Source organism: Rhinoraja longicauda, chromosome 9, assembly GCF_053455715.1.
Source record: "Rhinoraja longicauda isolate Sanriku21f chromosome 9, sRhiLon1.1, whole genome shotgun sequence".
Lineage (NCBI taxonomy): Eukaryota > Metazoa > Chordata > Chondrichthyes > Rajiformes > Arhynchobatidae > Rhinoraja > Rhinoraja longicauda.
This window is the reverse complement of record NC_135961.1, coordinates 40,336,297-40,355,115: the sequence shown is the minus strand read 5'-3', so window position 1 is coordinate 40,355,115 and position 18,819 is coordinate 40,336,297. Positions and strand designations below refer to the sequence as shown.

Here is an 18,819-nt window from a genome sequence, read left to right as displayed (position 1 = left end):
AAAGATATTTTTGCTATTGTTCTTTTGATGGAACCAGGTACATTTTGGAAGTTAAGATAAGAAGTGTTCAATGCTGAGTGCAACCCGTTGTGTTTCACTGCTACTCCTTAACTTATTTAGAGAAATTACTGAGAAAAGCAGGACAGGGTGACATTGGCAAGATCAATTTATGAGAGTTAATGACTTAATACAAATTCTTCTTGTTCTTCCAGTATCCATTGTGTAACTTTGATGTATTGAGTACTCCCTTACTTGACCAAAGATTGCTTTTGGATACCTGCTACAATGTAGACTCACAAATAAGGGGAACAGCCTGTTGCACATTAATAACTTCCCGGATTCATAGTGGTAAAGCTGTCATACAGCCATTATGTCTTAGATAAGCAACAAAGCTAAATGTACTCTTGTGGCTATTAAATGTAAAAATCACATTGGATTTTCATTAATGTACCCACAGTTACTTGTATTAGGAGCAATAGATTTTGTGCAATGATGACATCAAATATCTGAACATCTTGTTAGGTTATGAACTGATGTTTATTTGGTAAATTGTTTGATTTATTGGGATATTTATTGGTGTTGTCATGTGTACTAAGATTTGCCTGCTTTCCAGGCAAATCATGTCTTACATGTGCACAATCAAACCATGTATGAGTAAAATGAGTAGTGCAAAAAGAGAAAGGAATCAGAGTGCAGACTATAGTAATACAGCTCCAGAGAATTTTTTAAAAGGTGCAAGGGCTGCAACAAAGTAGATTGGGATATTGAGATTCATCAGCTTATGAGAGGACCATTCAATAGTTTGATTACAGTGGGGAAGAAGCTGTTTCTAAATATGAGGTACATGCTTGCAAGCTGTTGTATTTTCTGCACAATGCTAGACGTGCAGTAGAAGGAATGATCAGGGTGTAAATGGTCCTTGATTATCGTGGCTGTTTTCCCAGGGCAGAATGAAGTACAAATGGAGTGTGATGGGGAGGATGGACTGGGCTGATCCACAACTCTGCAACTTCTTGCGGTCTTGGGGAAGAGCTGTTGCCAGGTTGACAGGATGCATCTGTAGAAATTGGTAAGTCATGAAAGACATGCAAAGGAACGGTAGCGCAGCGGTAGAGTTGCTGCTTTACAGCGAATGCAGCGCCGGAGACTCAGGTTCGATCCTGACTACGGGTGCTGCACTGTAAGGAGTTTGTACGTTCTCCCCGTGACCTGCGTGGGTTTTCTCCGAGATCTTCGGTTTCCTCCCACACTCCAAAGACGTACAGGTATGTAGGTTAATTGGCTGGGTAAATGTAAAAGTTGTCCCTAGTGGGTGTAGGATAGTGTTAATGTATGGGGATCGCTGGGCGGCACGGACTTGGAGGGCCGAAAAGGCCTGTTTCCGGCTGTATATATATGATATGATATGATAAGTAGAGACATTGGTGTGCTTTCTCGGACATAGAATCAATATGGTTGGAACAACACGAATTGTTGGTGATATTTAGGAATGATATACTGGAACTTGAACCTCATGACCATTTCCAACACTATACCATTGATACAGACTGGGGTGTGTACTCCACCCCATTTCCTGAAGCAATGACTAACTTCTTTGTTTTGCTGACAGTACGTAAATGCTGTCCACATTCACCTGTTAATCTTTGATCTGATCTCTTTGCTATCGTCCCAGCCTAACCCTTTACTAATATGATCATCAATTCCTCTACTTGCCAATCGATCCTCTTCCAACCCCATACCCTTCTTTCTTCCCCATCTCTGGGCCTCATTCCATTGTTCATCCTGCCTCCTCCAAACATCAGCTGTTTCCATCCTCCAGATTTCAGCATCTGTAGTCTCTTGTATCCCCACCTGATTCCCTTTGTACACTACAGGAAAATGTCTTATTTTGTAATTTCCTGTTCGTTGACCCATAATAAACCAACTGTTTAACATGTCGAAACAATTACCTCTCAACTTCTTGGCTCCAAATAAGCTCAGTCTACATCAGCTGTAACAAAACCCACACAAGGTTAACGTTTATGCTGTGAGAAATGAGCAAAGAGAACAGTGTAAATGGAGTTCCACCTGCTCAACTCCAGTTGTTGATTGGGGAATTTCCTCTAGTCACGTTGAACAGATTGCATGTATGTGGGTCAATTTGTTCTGTTATTAAATGGAAGAGGATTCAATCTGGGTGCTCAAAATTGACCATTTAAAACAAGATCAAAGGTATTTATTCACAAAATGCTGGAGTAACTCAGCAGGTCAGGCAGCATCTCAGGAGAGAAGGAATGGGTGACGTTTCGGGTCGAGAGACTTCTTCAGACTCTGAAGAAGGGTCTTGACCCGAAACGTCACCCATTCCTTCTCTCCTGAGATGCTGCCTGACCTGCTGAGTTACTCCAGCATCTTGTGAATAAATACCTTCGATTTGTACCAGCATCTGCTGTTATTTTCTTACACTACCTATTTAAAACAAGATAATAATTTTGTTGTTGTCGCTTTTTCCTTCAGCCTTTGGTGCCTGCAGTGGCTGGTTTTGATAGGTGCTCTTCCCTCTCCAGCATTTCCACACCACACTGACACTTCCCTTTAATGTCTGTTACACTTTCCTGAGCAGTGGGGAGACGGAGTGCAAATGTCCTTGGATTAATCAAGGCGAGTGTATGTAAAAATTGTTGATGGTTTTGGTCATACTCTTTTCAATCCCAGGACTTCTGTATGGTCTACTTTCCACACACCTCTGCCCTACCCCCCCCTACACAGACAGACAGACAGACAGACACACACACACACACACACACACACACACACACACACACACACACACACACACACACACACACACACACACACACACACACACACACACACACACACACACACACACACACACACACACACACACACACACACACTTTGATGAGGAGTGTTTTGGGGTTCTGGGTAACAATCTGTAGAAGTTGAACATCAAAACACCTGGCCCTGTGAAGGTAAGACTACCTCGTTGAGAGGGATAGCTGCTTCATCACTTTTATTCTGGGAAGGAGGCATCAGCTGGATAAACAGAGTCTTTGAGCGGTCCCTGGAACAAGGAACCCCATAGTTTCTGCATCACCTGAAGAAACAAAGCTGGGTGGTAATGTGAGCTGTGGGGAAGCTGCTATGAGGTTGCAGGGTGACTTGGACAGGTTGTGTGAGTGGGCGGATGCATGGCAGATGCAGTTTAATGTGGATAAGTGGGAGGTTATCCACTTTGGTGGTAAGAATAAGAAGGTAGATTATTATCTGAATGGTGTCAAGTTAGGAAAAGAGAACGTACAACGAGATCTGGGTGTCCTGGTGCATCAGTCACTGAAAGGAAGCATGCAGGTACAGCAGGCAGTGAAGAAAGCCAATGGAATGTTGGCCTTCATAACAAGAGGAGTTGAGTATAAGAGCAAAGAGGTCCTTCTGCAGTTGTCTTGGGCCCTAGTGAGACCACACCTGGAGTACTGTGTGCAGTTTTGGTCTCCAAATTTGAAGAAGGATATTCTTGTTATTGAGGGCGTGCAGCATAGGTTTAGTAGGTTAATTCCCAGATTGGCGGGACTGTCATATGTTGAAAGACTGGAGCGGCTAGGCTTGTATACACTTGAATTTAGAAGGATGAGAGGGGATCTTATCGAAACATATAAGATTATTAAGGGGTTGGACACGTTAGAGGCAGGAAACATGTTCCCAATGTTGGGGGAGTCCAGAACCAGGGGCCACAGTTTAAGAATAAGGGGTAGGCCATTTAGAACGGAGCTGAGGAAAAACTTTTTCAGTCAGAGAGATGAAAATCTGTGGAATTCACTGCCTCAGAAGGCAGTGGAGGCCAATTCTCTGAATGCATTCAAGAGAGAGAGCTAGATAGAGCTCTTAAGGATAGAGGAGTCAGGCGGTATGGGGAGAAGGCAGGAACAGGGTACTGATTGAGAATGATCAGCCATGAACACATTGAATAGTGGTGCTGGCTCGAAGGGCCGAATGGCCTACTCCTGCACGTATTGTCTATTGTCTATTGTCTAAACCCTATGCACTTAGAAGAACAGAGCCACCCTCTTTCCATGGCCACTGGAGCCACTGAGACCCTTTACTGGCAGAGGAGGATCTGGAAGTTTGTTTTCGTTTTTCCTTCCTCACTTCTGTTGGATATTCTCCCCTTTGCCTACCTTGGGCAGTTTGTGATGCCAGTGTACCTGATCGTTGCTGGCTGTTGGTACTAATGAACCAGCATTGAACGAGGTGATGAGGAGAGGGAGACACAAGGAATAGCAGGTGTTGGAATCTTGAGCAAAAAACAAAGTGCTCATTATTTATAATCCCACCTTGAATTAATCTCATGCAAGCTTTCAGCGCATCACCGTAAAAGGGAGCTAGTTCGCCCTTCGGCGTGCTATAGTGAACAAAGGTGTGATACTCTTTTCACACTGTTACTACAGATTGGATAGAGGCACAGCTGGCTCTGGAGCTCCAACCTTCACCACCATTCGAGAGGTGCCTCATTCATTGTATAACGTCTGCTGCACCAAGTGCACCTCACCTTTACTTATTACCTTGTCAAGTGAATAGAATTGGTTGCAGATAGTTTCTACATTGGTGGGAATCTCAGAAGACGAAACTGACCATCAACTAAACTGTTATTGCCAAATATAGTTGCCGACCTTTAAATTGGGGGCAACACTCCTGGAAAGCTCTGCAGAGGAGATGATGTCCTTGTCTGGATTCAGTCTCGTTTCTGCTAACCATTAGCTGTTCCTCTGAGCGATGGCAGGCTTGTCACTTCCTATAGATTTTTACACAGTTAATGCACCAGAGGGCACACTTCACTGGAAAAAGTAAAGTGACATTTTGGCTGTGAATTTTTCAATCCCAAATATAATGAGGTAGAATTATGGGGTAAAGTAACATAGTGGCTAAGTTAGTGAATAAGTAATCAAGAGCTCTAGATCCAACAAATTGGTTCAAACTCCAGCACAGCAGCTGGGGAATTAAAATTCAATTTTACTATTAGGCATCAGTAAGGGTCACCATAAAACTAATGTGTTGACTTAAATCCAGGAGGTGCATCATTGTTCTTTGTGAAGACCATCCACTAGATCTACCGTATCTGACCTATATGTGATTCCTGACTATCAGTGAAGTGGTTAACTCAACTGCTTTCTGAAGCGATTAAGTATTCAGTTGTAGCAAATTGCTATTCTGGAAACATTATGATAAAAAATATATTGAATAACTGGTAACAGAAGGTGCAGAAGAGGTTTACCACAATGCTGCATGGATTAGGGGGTATTATCTATAAGGAGAGGTTGGACAAACTTGGACTGTTTTCTTTGGAAGGTCAGAGGTTGAGGTGTGACCTGATAAAAATATATAAAATTCTTGAGAGGCTTAGATAGGTCAGACAGTCAGTATTTTATCCAAGGGTGGAAATGTCAAAGACTCGAGGGCATGGCTTTAAGGTGAGAGGGGCAAAGTTTAAAGAAAATGTGTGGGGCAGGTCTTTACACAGAGTTGTGGGAGCCTGGAACACAATGCCTGGTGTGGTGGTGGAGGCATTTAAGACGGTTTTAGATAGGAACATGAATATGTGGGGAATGGAGGGATATGGATCATGTGCAGGCAGAGGAGCTTAGTTCAACTCGGCATTATGTTCAACATAGACATTGTGGGCCAAAGGGCCTGTTCCTGTGTTGTCCTGTTTCTAGGTTCTAGGTTTCAGGAGGGATGAAGACTTTGATCTTTGTAATGATTTATTATTATCATTTGTACTGAGATACAGTGAAAAACTTTTGTTTGCGTGTTATTCAGTAAAATCAATCATGCTCTACATCATTGTGCCACAGTTGCATTGCACGTGTTTCTTGAAGGGAAAGGAATATCAGCTGAAGATCTGAATACTTGGGCTAGTGTGGTTCTGTATTGGGAGGGGATTTCCCAGTTGCAGAAGGTCTCCCTGCTAAGCATGGTGTTCTCTACATCAGATGAAGCTGTTGTATTTCAGAGTCCTTGCTGCCTGCTTCCTCATAGAGTTGTAGAAAGATGCAGCACGGGAACAGGTCCTTTGACCCATCGAGTCTGTGCTGACCACCAACCTGCCATTTAAACTAATTCTGTATTAAACCAATTCTTTATTCTTCCCACATTCCCATGAACTCCCCCCAGATTCTACTTCTCACCTCGACACCAAAGGGGAACTTACAGTGGCTAATAGTGTGGCTGGTGGAGATGCACTAAAGATACATTGCATTTAGGTTCAGGTTTATTATTTTCACTTGTATTATGGTACAGTGAAAAGCTTTTGATTGCGGGCTATCCCATCAAATACTTTACATGAATACAATCAAGCCAAACACGTACAACAGGAGACAAAAGTACTGCAGATGCTGAAATCTTGAGTAAAACGCAAAGTGGTTGAGTAACTCAGCAGTTCAGGCAGCAGCCATGGAAGGATTTGGCAGACTTTGTTTCGGATTGGGTTCCTTCTTCAGATTGATTGTAGTAGGTGAGGAGGGAGCTGGAAAAGAGAGGTGGGGCGGGACAAAGCCTGGCAAGTACATATGTGCCATAGAAAGCATATTGTCAGGTGGCATCACTGCTTGGTTTGGGGACAGCTCTGCCCAAGACTGCAAGAAATTGTGGAGTTGCAGATGGAACCGAGTCCCAAATCAGATTCACCACCATCGATTCCATGTACACCACATTATCTCGGAAAAGCAGCCAACATAATCAGATAATAAATGTGAGGTTATCCACTTTGGCGGCAAGAACAGGAAAGCAGAGTATTACCTGAATGGTGAACGATTAGGAGAAGGGGAGATGCAACGTGACCTGGGTGTCATGGTGCACCAGTCATTGAAAGCAAGCGTGCAGGTGCAGCAGGCAGTGAAGAAAGCGAATGGTATGTTGGCATTCATAGCAAGAGGATTTGAGTTTAGGAGCAGGGAGGTTCTACTGCAGTTGTACAGGGCCTTGGTGAGACCGCACCTGGAGTATTGTGTGCAGTTTTGGTCTCCTAATCTGAGGAAAGACGTTCTTGCCTTAGAGGGAGTACAGAGAAGGTTCACTAGATTGATCCCTGGGATGGCAGGACTTTCATATGAAGAAAGACTGGATAGACTAGGCTTGTACTCGCTGGAATTTAGAAGACTGAGGGGGGATCTTATAGAAACATATAAAATTCTTAAGGGGTTGGAGAGGCTAGATGCGGGAAGATTGTTCCCGATGTTGGGGGAGTCCAGAACCAGGGGTCACAGCTTAAGGATAAGGGGGAAGTCTTTTAGGACCGAGATGAGAAAACATTTCTTCACACAGAGAGTGGTGAGTTTGTGGAATTCTCTGCCACAGAAGGTAGTTGAGGCCAGTTCATTGGCTATATTTAAGAGGGAGTTAGATGTGGCCCTTTTTGCTAAAGGGATCAGGGGGTATGGAGAGAAGGCAGGTACAGGCTACTGAGCTGGATGATCAGCCATGATCATATTGAATGGCGGTGCAGGCTCGAAGGGCCGAATGGCCTACTCCTGCACCTATTTTCTATGTTTCTATGTTTCTATTTGTCCCTTCCCAGTCATTTCTTCTCCCTGTTCCCATCAGGAGAAGAAAGCAGCACCACCAGACTCAGGAACAGCTTCTTCCCTCTGAATAGCTTCTTCTCTTGAGTCTGAAGAAGGCTCCCGACCCGAAACATCATCTATCCATGTTCTCTAGAGATGCTGCCTGACCAGCTGAGTTACTCCAGGACTTTGTATCCATTTGTGTAAACCAGCATCTGCAGTTCCTTGTTTCTACATTCTTCCCTCCGTTCCCACTGTTCTTCCTTCTGAGCGGTCCTTCCATGAGCTAAGGTACAGTCTGCCCCATTGCAGATTTTGTTTTTTGTTTATAGAACTATTATGCTACAATGCTGAGAACGACATTCTGCATTCCATACCTTTCCCTTTGCTCTCCCTATTTTACTAGCGTTTGACGATTGGATAGTATTATCTAATCCGATTGAATACTATGCAAAGCAAAGCTTTTCACTGTACTTTGGTACATGTGGCAATAATACATCTAAAACTAAATGTAAGCCTAAAGTGGCACTGTTTCTGGGGAAAGGGCCTAGCTAGAACTTGAAATCCACCACACATTCCCATACTGACCTTTCTGACAGTCTTCCCCTTTGCCTGAGTTAGGCCACACGCAAACTAGAGGAACAAACCTCGTAGTCTACTTATAACAGTATTAACATTGAATTCTCCAATTTGAGTAATACCCCATTCACCCCTCTTTTTCCTGTGCCTTCCCACCATGGTATGAACAGACTTCTCCCACAATCTTCAGAAGCCCAATTACCTTGTTCCTTTACCCTCTCACCACACTCACCTTCCAACCCCGAGTCCCACAATTTGCTTCATCTCCCCTCTTCCCCCCCCCTGTTCCCTACCACCCATATCTCTTCCTCTTGCTTAACATTTCATTCCTCCTCTTTCCTCCTTACTGACACTATTTAGTGTAGGAGGGAATTGCAGATGCTGATTTACACCGAAGATAGACACAAAATGCTGGAGTAATTCAGCGGGACAGGCCGCATCTCTGGATAGAAGTGACGTTGCGGGTCAAGACCCTTCTTCAGACTGAGAGTTAGGGGAGAGGGACACACAGAGATATGGAAGGGTAAGATGTGAAAACAAGAGATCAATGGGGACGGAGAGCAAGGAAAATGTACACACAAACTACTCCAGGACCACTTCTTTCTTCAAAGCACTGTGAAAAGGTAATTTGGTTAACTTTGCGCAAAATTTGGTTTACGGTTTTTTATTGTTACACCTGGATGACCTTGCATTAGATATACAATTTGAGTGGCTTGCAAGGCCAAGAAGGTAAAATAAATGTTTGCCCTGTGAACAATAACATTTTCTTGGCATTAAAAATCCAATAAATAATTCAAATCTTTGGTTTGTTACAAAGTGTGAGCTAAATTAAAACATTTTTATTCTCCCAAATAAATCGATGTATTGCATGCATTTATGTAATCAAGGCTGCAACGTGATTCAGAATTTGGCATTTACATGAGTTTATCACACTTTTGAAATGTTACTTTGATAATATTGTTTGAAAAATAAAGATAAATAGGTGTTGGCAGTGGGAGTATTACAGTTTTGTCCGTCGTGAACTGGATGTAAATATCTCCCACCCATGGGTGTTGAAACTTGTTAATCCTATTGTGGTAAAATAAAATATGAAAGGAATACGTGTTTACATCCCCAAATACATTCCAGGTGATGAAACCCTTCTGAAATGTTGTCAGTGTTGAAATGTAGAAAATTGAGGAACTAATCCCAGAAAAAGAAAGAAATAACTGGATACTCCACATTAGTGATTTTAAAATGTCATACAACACCATGTCTATGCCAACATTTTTGACCATCAACACTAATTCCATTTGACCACATATCCTTTTATGCCTTGCCTATTTAGTTGCCTGTCTAATTATCTCTTAAACCTAAGAGACCTCTGATTCCACTTGTCTGAAGAATATATATTGTCCAAGGACATCAAAGATCTGCTCCATTAATCTTCTACATCCACAGGAAGAGCTGACCAGGTCCATGTTTAACGTCCTATTCAAATACAACAGATCTTGAAATTAGATTGGTTGCTCGCTATTTTTCACATAAAAAAGATTTAACTGGAATAAATTGTCCTTATGATAATTTCTGGGTTAAATCATGCTCATTGCAGACTTGGAGCAAGCGTTTGTGTGTGCTATTCATGTGAAAGACCGAATGTTGTGTTGCTTTGTTGCACTATCTTTATTTAAATCTTCGTTCAGCTGGCTTTGGTAGACCTGACCAGGCAGTTTAAGAACTTGGAGTCATTGAGTGATACAGTGTGGAAAAAGCCCCTTTGGCCCGACTTGCCCACACTGGCTAGGTTAAGGATTCAGCCTATAATGTGAAGAGAACTGAGTTCACATGTCTTCAGGAGAGTGATATAGAAACATAGAACAATAGGTGTAGAAGTAGGTTATTCGGCCCTTTGAGCCAGCACCACCATTCAATATGATCATGGCTGATCATCTAAAATCCGTACCCTGTTCCTGCTTTTCCCCCATATCCCTTGATTCCTTTAGCCCTAAGAGCTAAATCTAACTCTCTCTTGAAAACATCCAGTGAATTGGCCTCCACTGCCTTCAGTGGCAGAGAATTCCGAAGATTCACAACTCTTTGGGCAAATAAGTTTTTCTCATCTCAGTCCTAAATGGCCTACCCCTTATTCTTAAACTGACCCCTGGTTCTGGACCCCCCCCCAACATCAGGAACATTTTCCTTGCATCTAGCCTATCTAATCCTTTATGTTTCTATAAGATCCCCTCTCATCCTTCTAAATTCCAGTGAATATGTTGGTGCATGGCCCTTCTCTGATCACGGAGGACAGCTTGCTGCTGAATCGTAGCGCCCTTTTCGATTGTGAAGAACCACTGTCTTCTCATGGACAGTAATGCTGTGAGCATTAGGAGCAGGAACCTGTTCACAAGGAGCATCGCATTGTTCAGTGGAGATACCAGTCTACATCCTGTTCCTTTCGAGCCTCAAGCTGCTCCCGTCTGGATGAGACCAAACCTCTATCTGGATCAGTGTGAACAGGACGTGGTGTGGCCATGTTTGACGTGATAGAGTTCCCTTGATCCTCATCTTTCACCCCACCAGCCTCCGCATCCAACACATCATTCTCCGACGTTTCCATCACCTCTAATACCACCACCATTTACATCTTCCCATCCCCATCCCTTTCCACCTTCTGCAGAGATCGCTCTCTCTGCAATCGTAAGTTCGCTCAACCCTTCCCACCCAAATTACCCTCTCCCTGCAACAACAAGAGATGTAACATCTGCCCCTATACCAACTCCCTCGCCTCCTTCCAGGGACCCCAGCAGTCTATCCAGGTGAGACATAGGTTCACGTGCACCTCCTCTAATCTCGTCTAGTGCATCCTGTACGCTTAATGTAGCCTCCTGGACATCGGTGAAATCAACCAGATCTCCCAGTTGCTCACCATTTTAACTCCTCTTTCCATTCCCATAATGACCTTTCTGTCCTGGGCCTCTTCCATTGCCAGAGAGCGGTCACACGCACCTCATATTCCGCTTGGGTAGCTTACAACCCAAAGGGATGAAAATAAAATTCTCCAATGTTAGGTAACTACAAAACTCTCCCCTTCTCCCTTCTTCCCCCCTAAACCTCCCCTCTGCTCGCCCCTGTGCCCCACATTTAACTTTCCCTTCCCCTTTCCCCGACATTCCTTCCTCAAGTTTCACCATTTGCAACTCTTCAATCCTTTTGTCTCACATCTTCTGTTATTTCATCTCTGGCCTTTGTCCACCGTTGGCCTATCACTTGTGTCAACCTATTACGTACCAGGCTTTGTCCTACCTCTCCTCTCTTCCAACTTTCTTCCCCCCTCCCCCCCCCCCCCCCCCAACAATCTGTTTGAAGAAGACCTGAAACGTCATCTATCCATGTTCTCCATTGATGCTGCCTGTCCTACTGAGTTACTTTGGTATCTATCTTTGGTATAAACCAGCATCTGCAGTCCCTTGGATAATTGGAGTACCTTGCAATATGATCAATTGCCTGAGAAAAAGGAATGGGATGCTGCGCAGATGGTACATTCATGAGGTTCTGAAACACCTACTGTGGTGTATGTAACTGGTGTTGTCCCTGGCATGACCTACTCCACAAAGCGAAACAGCAGTGACGTTGGAGTGAGGGAACCTGCTGGGTTTATGATAGAAACATAGTAAATAGGTGCAGGAGGAGGCCATTTGGCCCTTCGAGCCAGCACCACCATTCATTGTGATCATGGCTGATCATCGACAATCAGTAACCTGTGCCTGCCTTCTCCCCATATCCCCTGATTCCACTAGCTCCTAGAGCTCTATCCAACTCTCTTTTAAATTCATCCAGTGAATTGGCCTCCACTGCCCTCTGTGGCAGAGAATTCCACAAATTCACAACTCTCTGGGTGTAAAAGTTTCTTCTCACCTCGGGTGTTAATACAGTGCTAGTGAACAACTCCAGGAATGGAACATTCCCTCAGCACCTCACTGGAGATCCGTGCAGACATCCACTCGATTGTCTCCAGCCAGTGGCACAGTCGTGCAGTTGGTAGAGCTGCTGCCTCACAGCGCCGGAGACCCGGGTTCGATCCTGACCTCGGGTGATGTCCGTGTGGAATCGGTACGTTCTCCCTAAGACGGTGTGGGTTTCCTCAGGGTCCTCTGATTTCCCTCCACATTTCAAGGATGTGCGGGTTAGTAGTTTAATTTGCCTTTGTAAATTGCCCCTAGTGTGTATAGAGTGGATGTGAAAGTGGTATAACATAGAACCAGTGTGAACGAGTGTGTGGACCTGGCGAGCCAAAGGGCCTGATTCCACGCTGTATCGCTATACTAAACTAAGCATGTCTCGAAGCCTGAACTCCCAGTAACAGAAGCGACGACTGAGCCCATGTTTCCTCTTGAATGTTCAATTATGTGTTGTGCACTTGTTAGTTATTTGACCCACACTATAGTGTCCACCTGAGTGGAGTTTTTGTCTTCTCAAGAACTAAACGGTAGGTGGAATAACAGAAAAGTGGGAAGGAATTGATGGGAATTTGAGGAGAATAAAATGGGTTCAGTGACACCTGGGGCAGTCAGATCACCTGTCCATATTCTTAACTCCAGCATACACCCCACTCAGGAGGAAAGCTCCAGTCACCATAAAGACTGTTAAGACATGGCCTGAAGGAGCTTCCTCGCAGCTGCAGGATTGCTTCGAAAGGACCAACTGGGATATTTTTGAGGATCAGGACTTGGAGGAGTATACATCAACTGTACTCTGCTACACCCAAAACTGTGTTGACAATGTCACCGTCGACAAACGTATCCGGTTGTATCCCAATCAGAAGCCCTGGATGACAAAGGATGTCAGGTCTCTCCTCAAGGACCGTAACACCGCCTTCAGGTCTAGTGATAGAGCTCTATACAGTGCTGCTAGAACCAACCTGAAGAGAGGCATCAAGGATGCCAAAGCGTCCTACAAGAGGAAGATTGAGGACCACTTTACCAACAATGACCCACGGCGGGTATGGCAAGGCATCCAGCACATCACCAACTACAAGACCAGCAACCGCACGACTGCCGACGGCGACGCCTCGCTGGCAGAGGAACTTAACTGTTTCTTTGCTCGTTTCGAGGTGAAAGCTGCAGTGGCAGACATAACACCCTCTCCAGCACCTGACAGCAACACCTTCACTGTGCAGGAGTATGATGTTAAGCGCGTGCTCAGAGCAGTGAATCCCAGGAAAGCTGCAGGCCCCGATGGTGTGACGGGAAGAGTGCTGAGGGAATGTGCAGACCAATTATCTGAGGTCTTCACAAAAATCTTCAACCTGTCCCTTTTAAAATCCACCATCCCTCCCTGCCTGAAGTCCGCCACAATCATCCCACTGCCGAAAAAGTCTGTCATCAGCGGCCTTAACGACTACCGTCCGGTAGCACTCACACCGGTCATCACAAAGTGCTTCGAGAGACTGGTCCTGCAGCACATCAAAGCCAGCCTCCCACCCACCTTCGACCCACACCAGTTTGCCTACAGAGCAAATAGGTCTACAGGAGATGCCATCGACACTGCTCTTCACACTGCACTGACCCACCTTGAACACCAGGGGAGCTATGTGAGGATGCTCTTCCTCGACTTCAGCTCTGCCTTTAACACGGTCATCCCGAGCAGACTGGTCACCAAACTTTCTGACCTTGGATTTTCCCAAACCATCTGCCAATGATCAAGGACTTCCTGACCAACCGCCCCCAGACCGTCAAAATAGGCCCTCACCTCTCCTCCACCATTACACTGAGCACCAGCTCACCACAGGGCTGTGTGCTGAGCCCCATCCTTTACTCCCTCTACACTCACGACTGCGCCCCCACCCATCCCACCAACACCATCATCAAGTTCGCGGATGACACGACTGTGGTTGGACTCATCTCAGGAGGAGATGAGACAGCCTACAGGGATGAAATCCAAAGGCTGGCAGCATGGTCTTCAGTGAACAATCTTGTCCTGAACTCCTCCAAAACAAAGGAACTTATAATTGACTTTAGGAAAACCAGTGCAGAATACGACCCACTCTACATCAATGGGGTCTGTGTGGAAAGGGTACCCGCTTTCAGGTTCCTGGGTACGCAAATCGCAGAAGATCTTACCTGGTCTACCAACACCATCACCACAGTGAAGAAGGCACAGCAGAGACTCCACTTCCTGAGGATCCTCAGGAAAACCAACCTGCAGGAGAAGCTCATGATGTCCTTCTATCGCTGCTCCATCGAGAGTGTGCTGGCATACTGTATAACCACATGGTATGCCAGCTGCTCAGAAAAGGACAGGAAGGCTCTTCAGAGGGTCATCACGACGGCCCAGAAGATCATCGGCTGCTCACTGCCCTCCCTGGAGCACCTGTTCAGCCTACGCTGCCTCAGTAGAGCAGGCAAAATAATAGAAGATCCATCCCACCCCGGCCACCGTCTGTTTGTTCATCTGCCCTCTGGTCGACGTTTCAGGTCGATCAAATCCCGAACAAACAGACTTAAGAACAGTTTTTACCCCAGGGCCATACGAGAACTGAACACTACCTTCTGCACTAGGCAACACTGTTAAAACTTTTGTACTTAATATAATTGTATTTATTTGTTTTTGCATTTATTGCATATATGTTTTTACGCACCGTCAGGATTGGCTATTTTTTAATTTCGTTGTACTCGTTGCAATGACAATAAATGAATATTATTATATTATTATTATAAATGAAGGCTTGATGATTGGTACAAACTCATTGGGATGAAATGCCTGTTTCCCAGTCCTAGAGTACTATGACTATCATTGAACTGGCTCCAGGGTCATTTTACAGAGCTTGTACAGAAGAGATTTACCAAAATGCTGCCTGGATTAAAGGGTATTAGCTATAAGAAGTTGAACAGACTTGGATATTTTTCTCTAGAATGACGGAGGCTGAGGGGAGACCTGATAGAAGTATATAAAATTATGAGAGGCATAGATAGTGTAGATGGTCACAACCTTTTTAACCAGGGTCGAAATGTCAAAGACTAGAGGGCATAGCTTTAAGGTTAGAGGGGACAACGTTTGAAAGTGATGTACTGGGCATGTTCTTTACACAGAGTGTTGGCGCCTGGAATGTACTACCAGGAGTGGTGGTGGAGGCAGATAGGTGGCATTTAAGAGGATTTTGGATAGTCATATGGATATGCAGGGAATGGAGGGACGTTAATGATATGCAGGCAGAGGAGATTAGTTTAACTTGACGTCATGTTTGGCATGGACATTGTGGGCTGAAGGGCCTGTTCCTGTGCTGTACTGTTCTAGGGTCTATGTTCTTTTGTGGAGACACATCATGTGGGGCTGACTCCGTGGAAGGCAGATATGGTGAAAACGAAAATCTGATCTAATTGTGTCACCGATGTTTGTCATCATGTAGGAAACTTTTGGGATTATTTTTCCGTTACTTACAACTGAATAGAGTTTGGAAATCCGCACACCTGGGCTGCTGATTAAACACGTGAATCAAATTTATGTTTTTAAACTCACATCTGATAAGAAATATGAATAACCTGGTTCAAAATAAAAATACACAAAACACTCCTATTTGCTGTAAGAAATCACTTAATTTGTTCTTATCTTGCAAATACCACAAAATATTTAGATAATAAAACTAATTCAAAGCTAATGGTGCATCACCATCCTAATATTTAATTGAATGAGTATCACTGTCACACCCTTAAGTTGAAACGGTATATAACAGGGCAGTGAATTGCCTGCTATCTGTTCATTGAGTGAGACGAAGAAAAGATCATGGCTGGCTGGCAATTTGCACTCGCTGTTTTCTCCCTTACCCTTCTTTCCATTTCTGCTGAAACCAAGCACCAAGTGAAGGAAATACAGCAACTTGCCCAGACTGGCCAGGACAATCCTTTACTTCTGAACGTTGATACCAGTGACAACGACTTCCAGGCAATTGCAGAAATGGCCATGCAAGAACTCAGCAGCCAGAAAGGCTCTCTGTACAAAATCGTCCAGTACCTGGATGCCAAAGCGCAGGTAATGTGTACGCAATTTATTCTTTCTGCAATTATGAATGAAAGGTGTTTACTCTACCTTTAAATGGCGGCTATGCCCTGCTTAAAAAGTGCCACTCTAACAAGTCTAGAGTTAGAAAATTGCTAGCGTGATGCAAGTGCAGAATCAGTGACCTGCACACGATGGTTTTCCCACTTGAAAAAGGCAGGAGTGGCTGCAGGTAGTTTGCTGACCTTTGGAGAGTTATATGGCGGGTCCCAATGTTATGTGCTGAATATGTACTCCAGATCAGAGAGTTGTCTTGGACTGAGTGCTGCAAACTGGTGCACTCTAGTTTTATCCACCTTATGGAACTGAATTTTAGTGGACATAAATTTAGAGTAAGGGGTAGGAGATTTCATGAGAATCTGAGGGGGGCCTGTAAGTGATGAGTACTGTACCTGGAATGCACTGCTGGAGAGAGTGTTGGAAGTAGTCACTGACAGTGTTTAAGCAGTGTCTGCATGAGCACTCGGCATAGAAGGCGATGGACTAAATGCTGGACGATGAGATGAATGTAGAGGGCACGATGGGGCGAATGGCCTGTTTTCACACTGTGCGTCTCTGAGTGGCTGACATGCTGTGAGGAGTGATGAAGATGGCTGCTGCTCTGGGACAAAAGGGCCACAGATCAGGCCCTCAAATCTGTGCATTAAGAGGACAAAATCTGTGTTAAAGCCCCAGGAAGTATTTGCTCAAAAGGGTTGTTTATAAATTTGGATTTAGATTTATTTTTGTCACGTATAGCAAGGTACAGTGAAAAGCTTTATTTTGCATGCTATCCAATTAAATCAGATAAAACTATACATAAATGCAATCAAGTCAAACTCAAGCACAGTAGGTGGAGCAAAGGGGAGGATAAAGAGTGCAGAATATTTTTCTCAATGATAACTGATGTGCTAATAGTAAATGATTGGACATACGAGGAAAATATTGACCAGAATGTTCTCTATAATACACATTAAAAATTTGGATGCATGAAGTCCATTTTTGAAATGAGAATGGGAAGGTGAGGAATGGTTATGTGAGGTGTCCCGGCATGCCTCCATCTTCCATGTACCTCTGGCAAAAGCAGTGTAAAATGTAAGAGTACAGCAATAGCACAGTGGGTTGATACAGCATCTTTTTACCTGGGATAGAACTGCTGGTAGACTGATGAGATTAAAATGTTACTGTTATTTTGGGGCAGAGGCAGCATTCAACACATGTTTAAATAGGTTTTGTTCTCACTCCAGGTGCTCGAGGGAATTCTCTACATGACGAATGTCTTCATCGGGAAAACTGACTGCCCAGCTTCTAGAGCAGGACCGGCAGCAGCAGGCTGCAAAATCATTCCATCCTTTACAAAGTCTGAGGTAAAATGCAGCACTCTGCAATCTCTGTGGATTTTCATTATGTTGTGTCAGATAAATTAATCTTATTTTACCTCTTTCTTTTCCTTCCTAGTTCTTCATGTGCCACTTGGTATTATGGACTCCCCCTGCTGGTACACAAGGACGGGTATTGACAAAGGAATGTCTGAAAATTAACCTATAATCCATCCAGCCCACAAGACCATCATCCTCATCAGCAATGAAGGGAAAAGGCCTGAGTCCATGTTGAATGATTTTTCTGTAGTTGTATTAATAATAGTCCAAATGCGTTTACTCTGATTGTGGCAATGCCAGAACATGAATTACTTGATTAAATTATCATCAGAAATTAAATGCTTTAAAGAATCATTTCATTGTGTGGGATATGAACAGTACATGGTTACAAAGCTTTGACACATCTTGCAATCAGCCCATCCACTGATTTCTGATGCACACAATTCCTCACTATTGCAATATAACCGACCAACACATTCCACAAATCCATTCATTCAGGCATGCATACAATTGGAGATTTATTTTAATAAAATTTGTCAGCAATTACTACTTCCATAGTTGTTTTGAATGCCAAAGTTTATTGTCAAATGCACAAGTATGGTGAGGGACTGGTACAATTAAAATCTTGCTTGCAGAAGCATCACAGGTACATACGCTAAGACAACACACAAAAACATAAATTATGCATAAATGACGCATGCATTTTACAACACCGTGAAATGAAAAGAGACTGTGCAAAAAAATTGTCGTTAGTGAAAAATACATTTCGAAAAAAAAAGTTCACCTTAGCACAGGAGGAAGTCTGTCGTTTCCATTACGGAGGTCGGATTAGGGTTCTGTTGGCACATTCAGGAACCTGACATTTGAGGGAAAGTAGCGGTTGCTGAACTTGCTGGCGCATGACTTCAGGCTTTGGTATCACCCACATGATGGCAGCGCCTCACGTAGATGGTTCTGGTGAAGGGAAGGGCTGTGCCTATGATGGACATTGTGCAGCCACTTGCATTCCTGTGGAATTGCCATACCAAGCCATGATGCAGCCAGTCAGCATAGTTTCAACAGTATATTTGAAGAAGTTTGTTAAAATATTCAGTGACATGCAGAATCTCTTTAAACTTATTAGAAAGTAGAGGTGCTGGTGCACTTTATAATTAATTACATCTATTTGCTGGACCCAGGACAGATCATCTGAGATGTTAATACCCAGGAATTTGAAGCTCCACTGTTGATCTTTTGAAAACCTTGCATTTGTTCAAAGTTTGTTTTTGTTCCCAGCAGGTGGTGAATCTTTG

At 43.9% G+C, this 18,819-nt stretch overlaps 1 protein-coding gene across 1 annotated transcript; it reads left to right on the top strand.

Annotated features, from left to right (window-relative positions):
- Window positions 1-15,896: 15,896 nt before the first annotated feature.
- On the top strand, window positions 15,897-17,715 carry LOC144597061 (cystatin-like). Its single transcript, XM_078405975.1, has 3 exons — window positions 15,897-16,142; window positions 17,396-17,515; window positions 17,607-17,715. Exons 1-3 carry the CDS (start codon window positions 15,897-15,899, stop codon window positions 17,694-17,696), a joined length of 456 nt encoding a protein of 151 aa, XP_078262101.1. The 3' UTR covers window positions 17,697-17,715.
- Window positions 17,716-18,819: the final 1,104 nt, after the last annotated feature.